General features: G+C 45.9%; 1 protein-coding gene across 1 annotated transcript; it reads right to left on the minus strand.

Moving 5' to 3' along the window:
- Positions 1 to 1,467: 1,467 nt before the first annotated feature.
- On the minus strand, positions 1,468 to 17,658 carry VDAC1 (voltage dependent anion channel 1). Its single transcript, XM_082490094.1, has 9 exons — positions 17,573 to 17,658; positions 11,021 to 11,090; positions 10,398 to 10,447; positions 9,469 to 9,621; positions 9,326 to 9,378; positions 6,874 to 7,101; positions 3,687 to 3,837; positions 3,266 to 3,323; positions 1,468 to 2,436 (listed from the first exon to the last, which is right to left on the minus strand). The coding sequence occupies exons 2-9, from the start codon at positions 11,085 to 11,087 to the stop codon at positions 2,345 to 2,347; spliced, it is 852 nt and encodes a 283-aa protein (XP_082346220.1). The 5' UTR covers positions 11,088 to 11,090; positions 17,573 to 17,658; the 3' UTR covers positions 1,468 to 2,344.
- Positions 17,659 to 23,527: the final 5,869 nt, after the last annotated feature.

Raw genomic sequence — 23,527 nt, forward strand, 5'->3', positions numbered from 1 at the left:
TTCACCAGTGATGCAGGCGTGACTGGGCTTTTAGCAGAATTTGGTAGATTTATGGAAAAAAAAAAAATGCTTTCCTGTTCTCACCCTGAGTGAAGTGATGCAAGGCCTGAGAGAAGCCTTGAAGCTGATCACAGGAGAACAAATTCCAGAATACAGGTGCCTCCAGCATGAGAAAACTAAGGACAAGGAGCCCAAAGGCTTAATGAGAACGCAGAACACAAGCCCCGCACGGCATACAGCGACATAAATTGATTTTGAGTATCTGCCAAGTTACTGTGAGCTGGCCGCATGTGATTTATTTGGTGAAATTAGAAGAGGGCTACTTCCCCTAGGAGTGTGAAGTTAAATATTTGAGATAAGCCATACTAGGAAATACAGAGGAGTAGCCTGTGGTGAGAGGGACGGCAGCGGGCATTGCACAACGTGCAGGTTGTGGCTGAGGCGGATCTGCCCGTCTCACGATGTTGTAACGCCGCTGCCTCATCAGCCACATGCTCCTGTACTATGGCCTCTCACCATCTGCACACCACCCACGTCGACTGCTTACGCAGGAAAAAGTACCAAGTTTTGATGAAAAGCTGCTGAAGTTTAACCCAACTCATAACTGTTCGTTGCTTGCACCTATTTGCCTATAGAAAGGCAATTCAACTTAGTGAATCCTGCAATGAAAGAAAGATAAACAGGTCACATATTACCTTGTTTTCTCTATGATCTAAACACTGCTTATGGGCAGTTGCCAGAGCTTAGCGAGCACTAAGAACATGGCCATGTCTGGAACTTAAATCTACGTATTTTTTGTCTGTGTGGTACAAAATATGCACAAAGATATTGCCAGTGTGAGGAATGCAATGGTGATTCGTGTCAATATGGAACAGTGTTGTGAAATAAGGGAACATCTTTAGGTTGTGCAAACACAGGATGTGCTGGGGACCTGCTGAGGCAAATGTGTACAGGCAATTTACCACGTATGTCTTTGCTGAAAGGAGACATCTGTGGTGTTTGTTCGTTGAATTGGCCTCGGCTTTGGTAATCCCTGTGGTGTTTTGTTTGTTAAATTAGCCTAAACTTTGGTGGTCACAAACTATGTTAAGTGAGATGTCTTGTCACAGGTGAACAAAAGGAGGTTTAACTGAAGGACACTGTCGGGAGGACCCGGTGTAGACTCGAGAAAGCCCTAGATGGACCATTGCGCCTGCGCAACCTGAAGGTGGAGACTCCTAAAAAGTAGTATGAATATGTATTAGGCTAAGGTATAAAGGAGATTGTATTGTTTTGTACACGGCCGCCGTTAGTGGAGTGGAGACTCCCTGGTGTGCCCAGCGTTGCTTTGCTTAACGTTCTATTAAAAAACTTTAATACAAAAATTATATCCTGGACTGCCTCGAAATTTGTAACACCAGTCTGCTTCTGGAGCCCATAATTAATATGAAATTGTTTTCACAATTAATATAAAGACAAAGTAAAAGGTGACATTTCAATATTTTATTCAAGTTGGGTTTGGGTTTTTTAACCATTTTTAGTAGTGTCAAGTACAGCATTTTGGGGTCTAGTTCCACACAAAATGGAAGACTCTCTAAAAATGTACCCATTTAAGTTGCTAAAAAAAAGTGGTAATAAAACAAAAGTCCATTTTAAATTTAGTGATGCAACTTTGTGATTGCAGGTACAAAGACTCTTCCCTGATTATGGCCCTGTCTTACAAGCTTTCCAGTCAGTGCAAGGGAAAGGAACCACAACACAGGACAGGTAGTATTGGCTGAGTCACATCGAACCTCCTCTGCAACGGACTTACACAAGGTGGACAACCTAAAGCATTCTGGAGACAGCTGTAGATGTAAGATAACCAAAAAAGAAAAACCATTCATAAAATGCCTATCTAAAAAAAAAAAAAAATTAAAAAAATCCCTTTTTCAGACAAGTTTGCACATTGCATTGTGAATTGAAGCCTTAAGTGTCGGAACATTTTGCTTATGGAATTAACAGTACAATAGAGTGGTCAGTGATTCTTAACGTCTCAGGTTTTATACCACATTAAAATATGCCTTGTGCAGTCAATACATTAATGAAGATAATCAATACCTTCCTACTTCCTTTCATGTGCCAGCTGACAGATGTGATGGGCAATAACATTAAAAAAAAAAAGCCTGGAATTAGGATTATTTTTTTATGGTTTTGTCTCCACTTCATTAACAACATCATTTTTAAAGCTTAGCTGTCTTTCACCAGGACTAGCAGGACTGATACTTAGCAATACTTGCATCCCAGACATAAAACATTGAAAGGTACACTATATTCTGAAGGTAGCTATGCTGTATTTTCTGATTAGCGATTGTAGAATCACTCCTTATGCTTCAAATTCCAATCCTAGACCAAGTTTGTGACCACCTGCGTTGACATTCTTGCCATCCAACAAAGCTGACAATGTCAGTTTGATACCTGCGAAATAGAGAAAAGTGAGAGAAAAAGACGACTGTTAAAACTTGGAATAAGCTTTACGTTTAGTATGTGCAGTGTCCGGGTTGCTGCTTTAATTTATTGGGTAGCTAAGTTAATGCAATTTGGTGGCTAGCCTTGTAAAGACTGGGCATTTTAAAACAATTTGCAGATAGGAAATCTTTCTGAATTATGAAAGTTATAATAAACTGCGGTGACAGATTCTGCTTTTTATCACTGCAAGTAATTAAAGCTCTGAGTCAATTCACTGCTGCTGGTCTACTGATTAATCTAATTTTAGAGTCCAGTATTGTGAAAAATTGGGACCTTGATACATACCAACCTTCCTAAACTACTTTCAAATCTAGGTATGAAACGGCCCAAGCCCCCTCTCCTGTAATATCTCATGTCAATCTGCTTGGTATTCTGGCAGCAGATTTATTAGACTACATTAAAACCAATTTCACAGCTGTAAGATTGTCCTCTTCCTGGACCAGGGCACCTTGAGAAAGTCACATTTTCAAGCAAAATAAACTCAGTAATAGGAAACCTCTGAAAGTGCTAAAAACGCATTTACTTATCTGCAAAACACCTAATTGTAGACATAGTTTATATCAACATAAAAGAGTATCTGACTGGTCAGTAGATGATGGTGTCTAATAATTCTGCTTCCAATAGACATCCAAAATTAACAGAGCAGTTAATCATCACTGGGTTGCCATGCAGAACAGCAATGTTACAAAACACTTCACATTTTGTCACAAAAAAACTCTGATATTTCCAGACTAAAATATCACTTATTCATGCCTGAATTTCTTCTGTGTAGACTTACCTGGCTTTAAAGTCTGAGTGTATCCTAATCCGATCAGACTGGAGTTGTTCACTTTAGCCTTAAAGGGAAAAAATATTGTATGTAAATAATTCGGTATCTTTCTTCAAAGTCCTTCCAACTTGAAAATTGAATAACCTTTTAAGCATGTAAAGGATTTAATCTTTTAAATCGTCAAAAAGAAAAATCTAGAGTTAATTTTGCCTCAAAATTAAAATCTCAAAACAGTGCCCAATAATACGATAAAACATTCTGTGTCACTTTCAAGGAAAATCCAATAGTTGTGCCAAAACCAAGACAAATAGATCTATGTGCCAACTATATACTGCAAAACTGCACTTTACTGATGTAAACATTGCTTCACATTTCTGTTATAGGCCATATTTTCAAATGCTTATAAATGTACATGCATAATAGCACTCACAGAAAAAGAGGCATCTGGGTCAATCTGATACTTGGCTGCTATTCCAAAGCGAGTGTTGCTATTACCGGCTGTCCAAGCAAGATTCACGGCTGTTTCCAGTTTATCATTCACCTTCTGGTAAATGGAGCCTCCAAATTCTGTTCCGTCATTCCTGGAAGGAATGCATTACTCCAGTTTTAAACTACACCCCAAAACAATCATATTTTTATTTTTTTTTCCAGTGAGATCTATGTCTGCAGAATGCTCGCACCTCATTTAATATCCCTGTAACAACTAAGATAGAGACATTAGGCCAGATTGGTTACGAAGTCATTTTTAAATGCTTAAATTCATCGATGGTTACTATATATCAACAAACAACTTACGAAACTGAAAAAAAAAGCCATAACAAACTATCAAAAATAGACTAATGATGATGGCTTCCAATTTTCCCTTCTGTCTAGATGGGAGTCTTGTGTAGTAAAGAGATTTATTCTTCTCTGCATATCTCTGAAATAATTATTTTCCCAGGCATACGTCTCCCCAGTGCCCTGAAAGGGCTGTACCCCAACCACCAAGCCCGAGCGCTGCCTCGTCAGCAGGCTTTTACTGGACACAGATGAACTGTATCGGAAGTGAAGATGCCAATTTAACATCCAAGTCTATCGGCTTTTGCAAATGAATACCATTTGCAATAGTCCTTATGGTACATCTGTACTATAGATTTCTCTCTACTAGAAATTGAAATGAAACCAATTTTACTTTACAGAGAGCGCTGGCCAACAGCTGAATGATGACAGCCTTCTACCACTGCTACCAAGTAGCACAGCTTCCAATTACTACACAGGGAATAAAGTGTGGTAAACAAAATGCAAAACGTTAATCTTACAAATAAGAGCAAAAGACTTGTAAAAGCCTTGCACTCCTCGTAAACCAGTGAGCATCTGACTTTCCATTTTCGCTGCTTTTCTTAAAAGAGGATACAAACATACTGCACAAAATGGGCTTTAAACCACAGGAAGACCTCTGCAAACAAAATAGTTAACAATTACTTCTAAACTACAAAATAATCTGGTTCCAATTATTAGACTATACCAAACCTTCAGTGATTAAAAAAGGGGCAGATTTAGAATCTTTCCACTTTTACCCCTTTGGCATGATGTTCACAACACTTGCACAAACAGTAGCGCTATGCCTATTCCGAAGTTCAAGCAATAGCAGCAGGCTTTTAAATTGTTAGAGCAATTCTTCCAGAAAAACACTACAATACTTACTTCAGATAAGCCTGAAGCTCACATATAACTGCATGTGCTTGACTCTCAAGAAAAGGAGGGGTTAAAAAGGACTGAGGAGAGCTGGTTATACAGGCAGATTCTGTGCAAGGTTCCCACACAGCTCTGTCTTGACCTGCAACATTAGGGGGGCGCGGTCTGAGCTATGCTTAAAAAAGGAGGCAAGTCATCTTTAAAACTAGAAATTATCCAGCCCTACCTCCCTTTAGCTATTATTTATTATTAAAAAATAATAATTAAAAGTCAAACCTCCTTGTAATTCAAATAGTAATAATAGCACTTTTCAGATGTAGATTAAAAAAACATTATCCCCCTAAGAAAATTAATATATTAAGGCACCATTAAGGAAAGTAACTTGCTGAAGTCCCCAGCTGATCTGTGTAGCGCCAGGAACAAAAGGTGATGCTTCAAGCCCCACCTAGTTAAATTATCAGCTCTGCCACAGCATCTCTGTGCAACACCAAACTGTCGAGATACAATGACCCAGCAGGCTAGCGATGGGAGTTCCACGCACAGCTGTTTCTGGGATTACAGAAAAACTGACACCCTTCAGAGCTGAAACATGTCAAGTACCTAACTCATCTATTAATATCGGTAAAGAAGACTTCTAGTCATATCACACATTGATGGGTTTGCCTGTCAATTGATAGAGAAGGAATATTAAATAAATAAACTAGGCATCCTCCTGAAGATGATTTATCATCTGCATACTGTAACAGCAACCTAAGAAACAGACCCTCAGGAATCCAGGAAACAGTACGGTCTGATCTGAGCCCCTGCTGCTGTTATGATGTTATTTTGTGCTGTTGCTTTCATTAAGAGTAATAATAATTACAGCATTTTATAGCAAAAGCCAATAATACAGTGTTTTGAACTGCTACAGCATAATAAAGTTGAAAGTCATTGTGCTTGAAGGAGTAACTTCTAACTATGGAGCTGAGGGGGAACCCGCATATTGTTTTGATGAAAGTTTTTTGCCCACATTCTTGTGCTTTGGCAGTCCTTCAAACATACTGTCTGGGCTGCGAAGGTTCAATTGTTCTGTGAGGCAGTTTGAGCTTCCCAAGCCAGATCGCTGCGAAACAGCATGAAACAGAAGAAAAAACCTTTGAAGAAGCGGCTCCAGGAAAGCAGAACAGTTGTTCATCCCCCAAATGGGAATAGTCTGCAACAGCTCGGCTACATGCAAAATATCCAATTACCCAGGGGAACGGGAAGGGGAGGGGGGAGGAATGGATTAGGGATTGACTAATCTTAAAAAACTGTCTTCTTCAAGGGTATAAAATGCTTTTTTAAGAGGAACAGGAGACAGAGAAATTAAGGTTTTCATGGAATTTGGTCCTGGTTTCCCACTGCTCACGCGTTCAGAAAGGACAAACACTTGTGTAAATAGATTATCAGGAGTTACAGTACTAAACCAAACTTTTATACCATATCCCTTCCAGTACTAAAACAAACCCAGTCCATATCTCTTCCGATCGTACCCTTGTTTGTTCTTGTTCATCCTCCGATTAACTCCTTCATCTACATCAAGCCACCATTTTGTTTGATTTTGATGTGTGCAAAAGGAAGGCATTGCTTTTATTTCAACTTTCACAAAGAACATTTTTATAACCCACTTGTTTTATTATTCCACTAAGAGATTCTAATAATCCCTATCTGTTAGAAAGATAGACACTGGATGCTTGGGTGCTCACTGAGGTCCAGTTCCTTCCATCATGCACTCCCTCACCCACATAATTCAAAGAAAAGTTAATGCAGCTAAAAAACTGCAGCTTGCCATCTTAAATAAAGAAGTAATTTCAAATCCACCATTCCCTCTTTTCACAGCTGCTGAAACACCATCCCTTTCATTGTTCTAGTAAGCAGCAAAATCCTTTCCAATTCCTTTTTAACACCTGTCTGCCAATACTTACACATTAGTATGAAGCTGGAATTCATCAGTCTTATAGCCAACTGCAAAGTTGCTCTGGGTTACTCTAGACTTCGTTGTCTCAAAAGTCATTTGGTAACCTGCCAGCCACCCCTCGTAGCCAACCACCAGGGCTCCACGTATTGAAGGACCAGCAATATCGAAATCCATGTCACAGCCAATGTTGATGTGTTCTCTTTTGTACCCTGACTTAACTTTAGCGCTCTTTTTCCTAAAGAGAAAAGAAAGAATCTCATATCCTTGAACAGGTACACTCATAGGTAGCAATTCAATCAAATCAGTTACTTTAACTCAGTGTGATCGTCCTTGAAGACAAACTATAGATATCAGGAGAGCCATATATGTCACCTCCTTACCTTTCCCATTTGCAAAACCCTAATTCAGCTACAGTGAATTATGTGCAATCGAGCAATAAAATGCAGTGCAACACCCCACTAAGCACTTCCGGGCTGTGTTCTGGAAAGCAGCAGCACAATAAGCCAGACTGGAGGTGATGAAAACAAACCCTCCTCTCCAACTAATCTGATGGTTTTGGAAGTTTGGAAGATACAGGCAAGGAATTAAAACTGTAGCAGTTTACAGGTTTGCCACAGAACATCAGTAGTAGCCGGCCTGTCCCAAACAAACAATTTTTAGACAATCTGAGTGAACTGGGTAATTCCATTTACTGTGACAGACATCAAGAAATCACTACTTTGCCTCCAGCCTCCTGAGGGAAAGTCTCTGCTGCTAAGGAACAGGCTGCTTCAGTGGCGCTGACACCTGTTTTCTCCTTAGGATGCTTTATGAAGTTTAGTGGTGACAGCCATTGGAAAGGCTGCCAGATTAACACGGAAATAAACTTTCCTGAGTCACTTGTTTCTTTTTATACTATTGGCCAGCACCATGTTTTCTCATGCATCCTGAGGTCAGTTTACATCAAGGGTACAGACTCTCACAAGGCAAGAAGTTACGTCTAATATATTCAGCTACTCTTATCTAAAATTTTTTTCTTCTGTCTTTACCTTACAAGTGTCTTCTATCTTTGACCAAATCTTTTACTGAAATCTTTCTGGAAAAATCAGGCTAATTGGAAATTTCAAATCGACCTTTCACTTCAGCTAGCAAAAACAGTCTCCGAGAATTCTTTCAATGTTGTATCAGACCCACATAGAGATTGTTTTCTTTTTTATTATTATTATTTCAGACTCAGGAATTTCTTGTGTTTTGAAAAATTAGAAATAAAGAGCAGGTGTGCCAAAAGCACTCAGAATTAGCTCGTCTGCAGCTTCTGTAAAAGTCAGCAGTACCTCTCCCACCAATGTCAACAGGGACGGGGGCAAGCTAACACGGAGCGCTCCTAAAAATGACTTTCCCTGTTGAAAGACGGATCACAGCCAGTACGTAGGAAGGAAGGGGGAGAAGGTGTCTCATATTCAGACATGATGCATCCCTGTCGACCTAAACCAGGTCACACCAGGATTGAATCTCACTCCATTTCTGCCAATTATAATAGTCCTCCCACAAGGCAATCATTGTAACTCAGGTACTCTAGTATCTGTGAAGTGCCTAAAAAACAGCTATAGAGCTGTAACGTCATTCTCATACAAGGTTTTTTCTTTTTTATTTAAGAATCCTACCAGCTAAGAAATAATCATCAACAAACACTAGAGATTATTCTGGTTAACAACTACAAAAATATCTAATTAATCTAGCATTAGGAGTGGACTGGAAGCAGTTGACAATACAGGACACTAAATCTAAAAGACGAGGTGAAACCTCCACGGGGACTATAACCCCGGCAGCTCGCAGTGCAGCGTGCTGCTCTGGGAAGCTAATGTGCAGAATATTTTGACTCCCTGGCAGCACTGCTTGCAAAAAGATAATCAGGGGAAAAAAATAAACCAACATCTAGACCTACAGCTGCTGCTTAATCCCTCTGGCCCACATAAAACGTGGCATCCAATCGCTGTAACAGAAATGCTCATCCACCACCAAGGCAGGCTGTGGCCAGCAAGAATTCAGATGATAAATTCAGCTCGGGAAAAGAGCCCAATTACCGTGTCGACCTATTAGAGCCGTGGCCAACTGGCTCCCGGAGCTTGTTAAGCTTTGCATTACAGCTGACTTGTTTAGCGCTTTTATTCAGACAGTAGCTCATCCTCTGACATGGCCAGAAATAAGCAACAGGAGTGCAAACAAAACCTTTTCTTCCCACCCTAATTCTGACTATAATTTTCAAGTTCAAGTATTTAAAAGTTTGTTTGCTATTGCTTAGGATTAAAAAGGGATTGTTAATACTATGATTTATATCAGATGTACATGATTTCATCATACACAGGTTGATTATTAACTGTCTCGATATCTTAGGACAGGAGCAAAGAAGCAAGACAGTATTCTGGAAAACTAAAATAAAAAATGCCTTTTTTTGTCACTTAAGCTTACTCACTTCTTACCCAGTGTTAGGAGAGAAGGAGGAGTCAAAGGTCAGCTTCAGGCCACGTGCAAGCTGAACAGAAAAGACATTGACTGGTTGGATTTGTAATTGGAGATTGTCATAAGTTAATTTGTAAATTGCATCTTTTGAGCCAAAAATTACCTGATCTTCAAGAGTAATCTCAGTGCCTAGTGTGTTGTCGGTGTTCCACTTTTCTGTGAACATTAATCCATATTCCACCCATTTGTATTTTGTTTCCAAACTACCACTAACTTTGCTCGTTTCTGAGTTCGCTGAACCTGAGCTTGTGAATTCCTAAAAAGGAAAAAAAATTGTATATATATACACATGAGATAGATACATATATATACTTGCAAATTTATATATGTATTTGCACACAGGCAAATACTTATACTTGTAGCACATATTAGTCCTTATAATTGGGGATATTATTCAATACTGTAGAGTTCTCAGAAGATTTAAGAACGTTTGCTAATCGTTAATACCAACAGACTCTTGCCCCACAAAGCAATTCAGCGTCAGAGAGAAGCAGCATTGCACGCTCCGGGGATGGATATGGGACAGGAGCGCGGATGACCCTTCCCATCAGCACCCCATGGAATACGGTGCCAGTCTGTACGAGGTCTACCTGCGAATCAGCATGCAAGTCTGCAAATGCCTCATAGAGATGTTCTCAATATTAGTTCAAATGCACAGTTACATTGCAACTGTACTTGTTTAGTGACTGCTAAGAAAAAAGAGCATGCAGCGCATTCAGAAACCTCGTTCAATCCAGTAAAGCAGGAGGGAGGCACTGACACTGCCTCCGAGCACAGACCACGGGGATGGCCTCTAACAGCAACACAGTTTTCATAGTGAGCAATTACCAAAGCAAAGCAGCCCCTCACTCTATCTTCTACCACTAATCTGGGCACAGTCTCGTATATTGTACAAAAATTATAAATGCAAAGTAACTTGCAAGGTAATAATATATCTGACAAATGGTAAGGGCAGAATAAGGGATTCTACTTTTAAAAAGAAATATACAGTAACCACAAGAACATTGCAACGTTTTGGATTTCCAAACTCACCAGTCCATTTTCAGATTTTGTTTTCAAATCGAGTTTTATTAACCCAAAACCTAGAAGAAGAGTAAAAAATATGAATTATATATATGTTAATTTGAGAAGCATTTCAAATTTATTTCTTAAACTCCCTTTTAAATCTCCTGTGAACTACTGAAAAAACGAACCAAGGGTACAGTTATCAACCCATGTGTTTTTATGAAGTGGACCACGCAGTTCATACTCACTTCAGATAGTACTTGACTGGTTAATCCTACTGACCTCAGCAATATAATACGGACCAAATTAGGTAATAAAGTCTTTATTCATCCTAAGCAGTATTTTGTTCATAACCAAACTACTGACATCAATGATCCTATTCACGATACAAGGAAACAGTCAAAATATGTCATAGCATTTTCTTTCAAAACAGACAACAGTCCTATGGAGAACTGGAAGACTTTTGTCAAAATAAAAGTTAAGTTACCCTTCCTTTCCAGACAGCAAGGGCAATGCAAAGCTACAATACAGAATTCTCTGGATTCTAATGGAAATTATTGGAATATTTATCAAAGGAAAGCAATAAAATCCTAACATTTTCAGGAATCAGGTAGACAGTAAAAGACCAAATTTATTTTGGCTTTATTTACCATATCCCTTGGTGAAAACATCTCTGGCAGCTTTGCCCAGATCAGCATAAGCAGGTGGAACAGCCATTTTCTGGGGGGAAAAAAAAAAAAAAAAAGAAAGGGAAATTACAGTGTTCAGAAACTTATTTAATTCATGTACACAACAAAGTCCACCACCTATCAATTAAATACACCCTGAAGAAAGTAGCTATAGCAAATAGTATGATTTGATTTTGCTCATTAGCCAGCAGAAGCAATTACCATGCATTTGCCATTGAAGACAAGAAACAGGTTGCAGAACAAACATATATTAAAAAAAAAAAGCAGCACTCTCATGCTTTTCCAAAGAGTGAACTGTTGTTCTCTTATCAGTATAGCTGCATGAATGAACAACTTCTTTTTTTTTTTAAACCATTTCTCGGAAACATTTCTTCTGTTTCTTGCAATGCATCTACGCACTGTGATGCAAAGAATTAGGGCTGCAAGTCACCCACTCAGGAAATCTAACCAGGAGAGGCAGCTGCCGTCAGGAGCATCTCTCTCCCACTAATTCACAGCAGCAAATGGATATCATTTATGTTAGGAAAATCAATAAACGGCCATTCTTCACCTTCACCTCTCCTTGACTTTTTCTGCTCATCAACTGGGAAAAAAAACGAGCTTTCTGAGAAAAATGAAGATGGAAGAGATGCTAGATGGAGAAGTCAGGCCGCCAGGAGGGTAGCCACAACCCCACTCTGACAGCCAGCTGCAGCCTGGCACTCTCGGCACAGCCCGGAGCGAGGCAGTAGCCCAACGGTGTGGCCACTGCAGGGCCAGCTCTCCCCATCAGGTTTTGGCAGTTGGGATGCCCACACTGCCACCTAGGTCTGCACTTTCACACCTTCAGCAAGTCCTGGCCATTCTTAGTTCAGTGGCCTCCCGCAAAAAATTTAATGCATCCCATTTTCTCTGCCTCTGAGAAAACTGCCGCATCGTACACAGAGGAGAAAATAGGATCCAGAGAGGAACAAACCAACCACATCTACTTTCTTATCCAAGTACGGTAATTTGTTCTAGGGGCGCCATGTCAAACAGTCTGAAGTGGTGTACACCTTCTGTCTTTATAAGGATGATTTCACAATTTTAAAAAGGCAAAGGAGATAAGTCATACTTAAAAAGCTGGTCCTCTCAATACCCAATGTTGCACTAAAATACCATATTCCCAAACTTTTTGGTTATGCAAAAGTAATCAGCAGTTTATTACACAAGCGTGCAAATGCTTAAAAAAATTGCCTGCCAATCCTTACTCCAGACTATCCAACGTTACAGAAAACTATTCCTTTAAACCACAAACAAAACAGCCAGCTCTGAACATGAGGGTGGCTCTTAAGAGTCTTTCTGGCCGTAGACTTGGAGGCCGTTCTCGGGGCAAACACACCGCCCCAACCAACACCAGATCGGGAGCTGCAGCAGTCACCCAGCGCCTCAAGCACTCCATCCAACAAGTTGCTGCCTGTTAAAGCAGGATATTGCTATTGCATAAACGAAGAATCCCTGTCCTAGAGGGAACAAAACAGATCTGGTGGCCAAATAAAAGCAAACAGTCTTCTCAGAACATAAATAAAGTAGGATACACAGGAGCACACTATGATGTAGCTTCAGTTGCAGAGACTACCTGGATGCGTATCATCTCTTTCCAGTTATGATTCAGTAATAAGATGCAGCCCCACATACATAAGCAGCTAAACAGTTAAATTTAAAAAAAAAGAAAAAAAGTATTCCACATTCCAAAGTAGTTTTAGCTGCTTATATTCGACCTAAATGTCTCTCTCCATTTTTTGTGTGAACACAAAAGCAGGGATTTAATGCTTATACACAAAACCAGCCTTAAAAAAAAAAAAAAAAAAAAAAAAACACAAACGCACAAAAAACCCAAAACCAAGTATTAACAGATTTCTTTAAGTAATTCCTCTGCTCCTCATTAAAGTGACTAGAAGCAGAGTACAATGCCCAGCCTGGAGATCACGGCTTAAAGCCCGCGCTGGGGCAGCACTGGGGAGAGGGATGGGCAGATTCCCTACGGGCTGTACGGGCAACGCTTCTGCCGGCCACAGCAGCCCAGCCTCGGGAGAACCCTCTGTTGGGTATTTCCATTCATCACCATCCAAAAATAAAAATGTTAAAAATCACTACATTTGGAAATCAAATAAGCATTGCCTTGACAGATAATGCAGTGCTCTGCCAGCTGCACGTTGGAATCTACCAGGTATATTTTATCAACAGGTCCTTTGAGTGACTTCTTAAAATCAAAATATTTTCCTGAAAACGGAATGCTGTATGCTTTTGGTTTGGATTTTGTAGGTTATGTTTTTCCCCGATCCAAGCCATTTGTGTATCTCCACTGTGTATCTGGTTGGGTGGACGAGCTGCGACAGGCTGCTCCACGGCTGCAGTCTGGGCTGTGGCCGTAGGACAATGGGAGATGTCGAGATCTCCACTTAGGCAATTACTATAATTAAGGGACAATATTGAAAGCCAAATCCCTGCCAGTTGTAAGGCAAATCATGTAATGCACACAGAGCGAGGTGTTTAAAATTGCTGAGTGTGAACACTATGAGCTATGTACCTGGGGGTTAACCTTGCTGTTGTCAGCAAGAACAAAAATAATTATTTCTGTTTGCACTGGCTAATCAGAAGCCTCTTGTTTAACAGATGGAAAACAAAACTGATTACATCCTGTGCGAGTGCAGGTTGTAAGACAAGCATGCTTAACAGGGATTCAAACTCTTAAAGGATCAAGGAATGGCCGTGGCCAAGTGCCCTTGCTTTTCACCAGTGGGATCCCTGCACGTTAACTCAGATTAGGTTAGGGCTGAAATGAATTCATTGCTTTTATCCTTGGCCAACTGGGCAAATCGCTCAGAGTGACCGCGCACCTCCACTCCCGCACAAAGCAAGCCAAGTAGAATACACATAACATGTTCTAAGTAGGAAAATATTTTGATTTTCTTGAGTAGGAAATACTGTAGTGCATGCAAGTCATGCCTGAAGAAAACCTGAACTGAGGAGTTGGCTCCGAGTGCTGCTGTGAGCACCACCTCCGTGAAGTTATCACTGCCACAGGGAGAAAAGAGGAAGCATCCTTCCTCTGCTGCGGGACCTGAGAGCCAGCCCTGGTGAAGATTTCATTAAAGACAAAGCACTTCCAGCAGAGCCAAATCTGACTATTTTCCAGTATCACAGATGGCAAAGTTTTCACCCTACGATGCAGTTCTGGGCAATTAAAGCAAAATCGGCCCAATAGGCAGCAAACCCGCAGGGTGCCCTTGGCAAACATAAGGACTGGCTGCAACCAAAGGAAAACTCATCTCTGCTTGGTAACTCTCTTCCGTGCCTAGGTTAAAGCTTCCCTGCACAGACTTATCAACTTCATGATATTTACATGAGGGCAAGGAGCAATCTAAAAATTGAAGATAAGAATAAAATTCCCATGAAGAGAACGGTTGTCTATCAGATCCAAGGCTAAGAAAATAAAAAGCTTGGATTTAACCTTACTGCAGCCACATTTTTTTCTAATAACTTTGAACTTGAGTACCATTTCTTGATGGTAGCAGTAGTCCTGAACATTTCAGTTCCCCGTCTCCACAAGAGATGATAACTGCAGAGCCACCACTAACAGCTGCCGGGGACATGTCCCACCAGCCTTTCTGGATCCCCAGCCTGTGCAGTGTCATCTCCCGACCAACATATGTTCTATCAATAAATAGACATGACGGACGGTGCTCTTGCTCTCACGCAGAACAGGGCCCAGCTCTCCCCCATGCCACGGCAGGCTGGCCGGAGTCACCAGCTCTGCACGGCACTGGTGTCCCTGGCCCACCCTCCACATCCCAGGCTTCCAGGTGAGCACGGTGCTGGCTCCACGGTTTGGGTTTTATGATCCAGATCTCAAATCCATTCGAGTCATGACTACAGCCTGCTTTGAATCAGGTTCAGAAGCCTAATTCTGCAGAGAATTAAAAACATGCTTAATCATAAATACACGAGTAGTCGCACTGAGAACAAACACCATAGAATGACAGAATGGTTCGGGTTGGAAGCAACCTTAAAGATCATCCAGTTCCAACTAGACCAGGTTGCTCCAAGCCCCGTCCAGCCTGACCTTGAACACCTCCAGGGATGCGGCAGCCACAGCTTCTCTGGGCAACCTGGGCCAGTGCCTCACCACCCTCACAGTCAAGAATTTCTTCCTGATATATCAAGTTCGGCACATTCACAAATCTTATGAGCAGGCAGTATAAGCACATGATTTGTAAATACTCTGCATTACAGGACACAATACTCAACAACACTTTTTGCCCCAACTTGCTACTGTGCCCAGATCATCTAATCCATGCACCACTATGACTCAAAATTTAAGTCTCTGGAGTCCACAATTTCTTTCATGCAGGTATTAGTAAACCCATGCAGCGTCCCGCTGACACTCACAGGATCACAACCCTCCTACCGCAGCTTTCTTTTGAACTGCAAACATGATGGAGCAGATTTCGGTTTATTGAGATTGGTTTATGCAGTATCTCTGTAGCCCAATAAACACGGGAGCACAGAGGTGACGAACCCCTTAAAAGCAAATGTAAATATTATGATTTTGTCTATACTAATGTTTATGGAATTAAAGAAAGAAAAGAGCCTGCTCTTAATTGTATGGGTATAAATTAAGAACAACAACCCCTTATTAAACTATCACATCTGAGTATCAATTAAACAAAGTTGGGGGATATCGCAGCCCGCTGTAGGTACTCGACTTACTAAAACTGCAAGGGAAGAACAAAGAACCACATACCCTATACGTTAAATTAAATGCACGGGTTAATGACCTGTTTCTTTCAAATATCTGCAGAGGAGATGAGCAGTGCTGCTGTCCCACCCGATGCCACCAGCACGGCACAGGGGCAAGGCTGGCGCACGCCCCAGCACAGCGCTCAAGAAGGGACATGTCCCTCACTCCTGGCCTCGCTGTGGGAACACCCAGCGCCAGATCAATGGGGGTGACTAATTAAAACAGCATTTTGTCTCCCAGCACAATTTGACAGCTCGCTGCCCTCATGCAGAAGAGGAGCATCCACCGCACCAGAGCCAGTGGATGGGGTTTTCTCTACCTGCAGCAGATGCCAAACCCAGGAGGTGCTGCACTGGGCTTCCCGACTGCATCCTGCCGGGAGCCAGGGCCGGGGACATCGCTCCTGTGGCTATGGCAACCGCCAGCAATGTCCCACATACCATCACACCCCACACCCCACCCGAAACGTGGGCAGGAAGGTGCAGACTGGGGATCAGCATCAACCTTCAATGGAGAATGCTGGGGGGAGGGATTTATCTGGGATGTCTTTTTAATAGTGCAAAAGCCCCGTTTTGCAGGAATCCTGGCAAAATTTCATAGCTGAAATGCCATGAGACAGGTGATCATTCAACCATCCACTGCGCCGAATAAAACGAAACTGCGATACACTACTGATCCTCACTACACCGTCTGCGAGACGAGATGGGATCTGCTTCAGCCGGCACCGCCATAAATATTCCCCAGAGACACAACCCTGCGCTGGTCAGTGAGGATGAGTCAGCTCCACTTCCTTTTCAGAAAATTTTGTTACTTTTTTTTTTTTTTTTTAAACAAAAGCCCAAAGACTGAATGAGTCTTTCACCCTCCAGCAAGAGTTGTTCCCAGCAAGGGCTGTGACGAGGCAGAATGGAGGCAATTGCACTGCTGCGTGCTTCCAGAGTCCTCGGGATTTTTAAACTGACATTATTCCCCCCTCTTCCTTCCCCCAGTAAAGAGCTACGTTTTGAGAAGCAGCAGAATAAAATGAAACAAAAATCAGGTTGGCTGCTTGGGGTAGGGGGTTGGGGTTTTGGTGCGTGTCGGGATGAATTTGCCAACCTGCCGAAGAGATCCCAGGGCGTGGATGAGCTAGGTGGAGGGATGTCAGCACTAAAACGGTGCTAAATCCTGGCAGGTGGCACTAAAACAGTCCTAAGTCCGGGCAGGTGTGGCCACCCATGACCTTTGCTCCCCGGGAAGGTGAAAAACGACCCCTGCTTGCGGAAGCGTTCGTGGAGAACCCTGCCGGCACCTCGCTGGCTGATCGACCTTTAAATCCCCGTCACGGGGCCAGTGCCCGGACCGATCTGGCCGGATCATCACCACCACCATCATCATCATCTTCACCATCATCCCCACCGCCTGGACCATCCATCCGCCTCCGGTGGCATCGCACCCGGCAGCCCCCCGCGCCACCCACCTTTCCCGCATGCCACCGCCTCGCCGCCCTCCCATGTCACAGTCACCCCCCGCCTCGCAAGCAGGCCCCGATGTCGTCATGCCCGGCGTTACGTAAGAAAACAGTTATTCCCATTCCGACGTGCCCGTGGGTGGCACAACCCCTCCCGCCTCCCCGCGCATCTCCCCCCCCCCCCCCCCCCCCCCCGCGCCCACTCGTGACCCGCCGCCGCCGGTACCCGGCTGGGAGGGGGCGGCCCCGGGGGCGATGCCCCGGGACCCCCTCTCCCTCCCAGCGCCCGTCCCCGCCCTACCTGCCCCCGCCGCGGCGGCAGCACCCTCCCGCTCCCGCCTCGGCCTCCTCCGGCGGCGGCTGCCCCTGCCCGGCGCCTCCCCGGGCTCTGCGGCGGCGGCGGCTGCGCGGTGGCGGGCGGGGAGTAGACGGGAGGGGAGGGACGGGACGGGAGGGGACGGGCCGGGCAGCGGGGGGCGGGCACTGCCGCCGCACCGGGCCGGGGATAGCGCCGGGTACACGGAGCCGCCGGCGGGTGCGGGTTCGGCAGCGGGCGATGAGTCCCCGAGAAGCAGCGGAGCCACCCAGGGCACCTGCGGGGTCGGTCCGGGGCACCGGGATGCTCAGCTCCGGGGGGCCCTCCCCGTTCAGCTAGAGTTCATTCAATTACAATTACCTAGAATTGGAATTATAGAACCATGGAAACACAGAATGGTTAGAGTCGGAAGGGACCTTAAAGACCATTTAAATCTCACCCCCCTGCCCTGGGCAGGGCCACCCCCCCCCAGCCCAGGTCGCTCCCAGCCCAGTCCAACCCGGCCTTGAACACCTCCAGGGATGGGGCAGCTGCAGCTTCTCAGGGCACCCTGCGCCAGGGGCTCACCGCCCTCACCGGAAAGAATTTCTTCCTGATATCTAACCAAAATCTCCCCTCTTTCTTTTTAAAACCATTCCCCCTTGTCCCATTGCTCCCCTCCCTGATCCAGAGTCCCTCCCCAGCTCTCCTGCAGCCCCTTTAGGCACTGGAAGGGGCTCTGAGGTCTCCCCGGAGCCTTCTCTTCTCCAGGCTGAACCCCCCCACCTCTCCCAGCCTGTCCTCCCAGCAGAGGGGCTCCAGCCCTCCCAGCATCTCTGTGGCCTCCTCTGGTCCATGTCCTTCTGCTGTTGGGACCCCCCAAGCTGGAGGCAGCACTGCAGGGGGGTCTCCCCAGAGCACAGCAGAGGCTCTGCTGGCCACGCTGCTGGGGATGCAGCCCAGGATGGGGTTGGCCTTCTGCGTTGAGAGCACAATTAGTTAAATTCCAACTCCCCATCTAGTCAAAAGTCCCATTCCTGATATTCTTGTTGAGCCAAGACTGGCAGGAGAGGAGGAAGGGAGAGTTTGGGAGGGAGTTTTTGAGCAGGTGATGCCATGTGTGATGGTGAGTGTCCGTAGGAGCTGTTGGAGGGACGGGGCAACCATGAGTCAGCAAGCAGGGACCGGCTGTGGGGCACAGGGATGCTCCAGTGAATTAGGGAGGTTTCCATCTTCCCTAACGCCCACTCAGAGACATGAATCAGCCCTCACAGCTTACAGGGAAGCTGGGGCTGAGTCCAGAAGGAAATTGTCCCAATGAGAGAAGGTCAGGCGGGGAGCGCTCTGCTATCAGAGAGGAACAGAGGCTGAAGCTGTGCTGCTTTCAGGATGAGATATAAACCCAGCCCTTCGCTGCTGGAGGCTCCTGGAGAGCTCAGAGCATCATCCACAAGATAAACAGGAGAATCATCCCACCCAGGAAACTCCTGGTGCTCTTGATAGTCACCCTCCTGGCCCCAGCACCTGGGGGAGATTTTTGTTAGAAGAAGAAATCGTTGCTAAGAGTTCACATCCCACCCATGTGAATTCTTTACTTTTTTTTTTTTTTTTTTTTTTACGATGAATTCTTTCCTACTCTTTCTCCCTTGCACAGTGGCAGTGGATGGTGAGAGGCAGTGTCCCCGCTCATCCCCTCACCCGGCTCGTGACTTTGCTTCCCCAGCAGCATCTCTCCAGACAGGCACTGCTCCCATGGTCCCAGCAGGGCTGTTCCCACCACAGGCGCCTGCTGCGTGCCCCCGCACACTCCTGGAGTCATCCCGCTCGGGAACACGACTGGAGCGCACACACACACACACACACACGGCACTTGTGAACTTTGAATCGGGGTTCGAACTAAATAAACCTTGCCGGGGACTTTATGTTGAACAGAAACTTATAAATGAAGACGCGTGTTGGATTCGGGGAGATCTTGGGGATTTCTTGGCATCCACCATGGGCGGGTAGAGGGGAAGGGGTTGTGTGTAGCCACGCGCAGACCTTGGAAATGCAGCTGGGGCAGGAAAAGCTGAATACCAATACCAACTCCACACTAGGATAAAGTGCACAGTCTGCCACCGGGATAGGAACCCACGGAAACAAGAGGTCTCTCTCAAATTTGGAGAGTTACTTCTAACCCGTGAGAGTTACTTCTAACTTTGTTGATCCAGCCTCCAAGGCAAGCCCATGAGCACGGGGGTTTCGTAACCAGAGCACGGGGTTGAACTCAGGGTGAAGTGTCGGCTTTGGCCGTGCTCAGCTCTCCCGCTGGCAGCAGCCGGTGCCTTCCCTCTTCCCCTGCGCTCTGGGGCTTGTCGGAGCCTGCCCTGGGCTGACTTCACTCGTTGGCCCACGAAAAAGCCTACCCCAGCAAAAACAGCTGGGCAGCTTTCTGCTGGGGTGCGTGGAACCCCCCTGCCCAAGGGTCAGAGCAGCGAGGGAAGAGAAGGGGCTGCCGGCGCGGAGGCAGGACCCCGGAGGGCAGCAGGGGCAGGGGACGCCCCCCATCATCCCTTCGGCTCAGCCAAAGCAGAGTGAGCTTTCACCCTGAGCGGCGGTTCCTCAACCTGCCCCCTGCCAGAGCACGGCCCCGGCTCTTTGCCCTCTGCGGAAGTAAATCACACAACACCGAGCGGGATTTACAGAGCGCTGCCTCCCCGCCTCGCTCCCTCCCTTAGCATCCTCCCTGCCGCCACCCCATCATCTCAAATGGATTCTTTTATTACCTCCAGGCATAAAAAAAATCTTTGATGACCTGTGGGCGTGCAGAGATTCCCTGTTCCTGACAGCCTTTCTCCAGCTCAGGGTTTTTTTTGAGCAGAGAGGGCTCACGGGGTGGGCAGGATGCGGGCAGAGAGCCATCGCAGACTGCGGGTGAGATGATGGGACCCACAGGGGCAGTCTGCCCATTCCTGCTGCAGGTGCTGATGGTGGTGGTGGAGGGGAGCAGACGGTTCAGGCGGTGTCCCCTCTGCTATAGGCACAGGGGGACGTTTGCCACGCACCTGCAGCAGCAGTAAGAAGGCAGCAGTCGAGCCCTCACCACGTTGTTTTGGAAAATCCATCTTGCGCGCATGCTGTTTACTCGGCTTTTGACTTTTTTGGGGGTTTCCCCAGTGTTCACATTCCTCCTTCTGGGCTTTCACCCCCACAGTCTGCCTGAGCATCTCCCCCTTTGCCAGCAAGACGGAGCAGAAACCAGGCAGGCCCCCTGCCCCTCAGCCAGCCCTCCCGGCCCCATGGGCACCCTCGGGGTGCTCGGGGGTCTCCTTGGGGGCATCAATGGTTGAGATGCGTTTTCCCAGGCTGCCGCTGCAGCGGGGGCAGAGGGGACGCTGCGGGTGGGCAGAGAACGAGCAGAGGGAGAAGGTGTTTAGTGTCTGGGCAGAGATCATTTTTTCCTTGCTTTCTGGAACATGCACCTACCAAAAGATGGCAGCAAATCTCCTCGTACGGAGTTGGGCATCGGTGTCCCCTCCTCTGATGGGCTCTATTTTTCATACAGGCTGTGAGCTGTAGATTATCCCGGTGAGTGCCAGATGAACTGAAGGATTAGACTTGATGTTCTCAAGGGATAAAAATCCGTGCTTGTGACTTTGGTTTAAATTTTAGAGACGGCTTCAGCAGTATAAGGAATCACTAAAATGCTCTAAATGTCAGGTCCTTCTTTTATTTTGGCAACCTGTGGTCTGGGTAATGCCCCATCTTAATTTATTTCACCTGGTGAAAATGGAATAAAAGGGACTTCATAATAATGGATTTGACGTATAATAATGCCACAAATAACTCAGATACGAGGTCCACCTAAATGCTCCTTGCTTTAGGTCTCGAGCACTGGGAGAGGCCTCTTTAACACCAGTTTGCTGGGAAATCTGGAACTGACCCCCCGGTGTTATACAAATCCGCGTGTCAGCCAAAGGATTATTTTTTAAGCTCTGTCCTGTATCACTACGGGCTATAGCTGTGACGCTGGTTCTGATGCTGTTTCATACCCAGTGAAGTGGGAATAAATCAAAGTCAGTGGGGTTTCACCGCAGGTACCAACAACATCAGGTTGCCGTCCCGGGGCTGCGCTCCCCCTGTGCTCCTTCTGACGGGGCGCAGCTTTACGCTTGTTCTGCACAGCAGTTGGTGGGGAGAAGACGGGACGCACGGGAGGATCAGCCCTTCTGCAGTTCGAAGTATGTTTCTGATTCAATTCCTCCATCAAACGGGATCAGTAACTGCCATATTCAATAAGCACATTTACATAACTGAACTGTGCAAAACTGTCATTTCTCCTTCTGCCTCCCAAAAGAATTTAGCTGCCTAAAATGAAGCTATGAGCAAAAATTGCCCTGCTGCATGCTTGCAGCTTGTGAATTCCATGTGAACAGCTAGACCTAACTCAACTGCAGCTTCATTCATATCCCATATCATGTTTGAACAGCTGAAAAACTCATTAGCCGTAGATCCAAGACGTATTTGTTCAGTAGTGTTTGATTTGGCCCCTTTTAATAACAAACATGTTTTCGGCTTGCTATCTTGCAAGCAATTCATTCATAACCAGTCAAGAACACGCTGATGGAATGATAAAACAAGCGAGGATGCCTCTCTGTCTGATATCGCACTATCTAAACGCATCTTACACTTATAAACCCAAAGCAAGCTTTGTTGCTGAGAGGCAAGCCCTCACTGCCTGCTGTTCCCAGCTTAGAGGCCAGGTTGTTTCCACCGCAGAAAACGCTGCGTCGGGGATGCTCACGTAGCTCCAGCGCGCCGTGGGGCACCCCGATATCATAATAAACAATTTCTGCCTTGGCTGGTGTAAATGGGCTGCTGCTGGTCTCCCAAGAATGAGCATAAGGAGGTATTTGCCACCATCAGCACAGCCACGTGTCTGTGTGCATCAGCAAACAGCTGCTCGTGGGGGGGACGCGGGGCTGTATCCCCAACCCCGAGCAGTGGGACGGCGGCCAGACAGGAGCGTGGGAGCGGTGGGCAGCCACCACCAGCACAAACACACGCGCTGCTGAGCCGGGACGTGCCGTGCACCCTCACCACCAGCCCTGCTCCTCCCTGGGCGCTCATCCATCTCGAACCTCCGCGTGTCACCGCTCCCTCCTCCCCCGTTCTCTCAGGATGATCCGAATCTCTTGAAAACTCTTCAAAATAGTTGAGTGGTTTTAACCGGCTGTTTTCACAAAACAGAGCGTGGACCAACTATCCTTGAGGATCCATCACCTCTGGGAGAAGCAGCCAGGACAGCGACCACCTACACCAGCCCAGCTGCAGTGGGGAGAGGCAGGCAGGGGCAGCACAGGGAGAGGGACGAGCAGGTTCAAAATGTGGCTGTGCGATGATAGGAGTTCTGGATGACCAGCAGAGATGGCTCTGGTCGGAAAGGTCGCTAGGTGTTCCCGTTCCCATTTGTCCAGTCCATCACCCTCCTGGAGTTTCCAGGCACTGCTCAGGAACTTAATCAAGATATGGACCCGCAGAAGTTTGTATTCTGCCCTAGCAAGAGAAACCAACCCAGAGCCTGGTTTTCCCCAGTGCACCGGGCTCGGTGCTTCGTGATGCTGACAAAACCACCGTAGCTGGTAATGAAGAAAACGATGTTATGAATTGAATTCTGTGGATGGATGCTGTGAGGATCAGCACATCTCCGGCATGGTGGAGCGCTGCTCCGGCTCTCCTGGCTGCACCCAACTGCCTTTCACCAACACGGCAGGGTGAGCTCCACTGAGAGAATAAATCCCAGTTAAAGCACAGCAGAAGGACACGGAGCTGATGGAGTGGGGCCAGAGGAGGCCCCGGAGATGCTGGGAGGGCTGGAGCCCCTCTGCTGGGAGGACAGGCTGGGAGAGGTGGGGGGGTCAGCCTGGAGAAGAGAAGGCTCCGGGGAGACCTCAGAGCCCCTTCCAGTGCCTAAAGGCGCTC

The sequence above is a fragment of the Vanellus vanellus genome (genome assembly GCF_965231255.1).
Source record: "Vanellus vanellus genome assembly, chromosome: 13".
Taxonomy (NCBI): Eukaryota; Metazoa; Chordata; class Aves; order Charadriiformes; family Charadriidae; genus Vanellus; species Vanellus vanellus.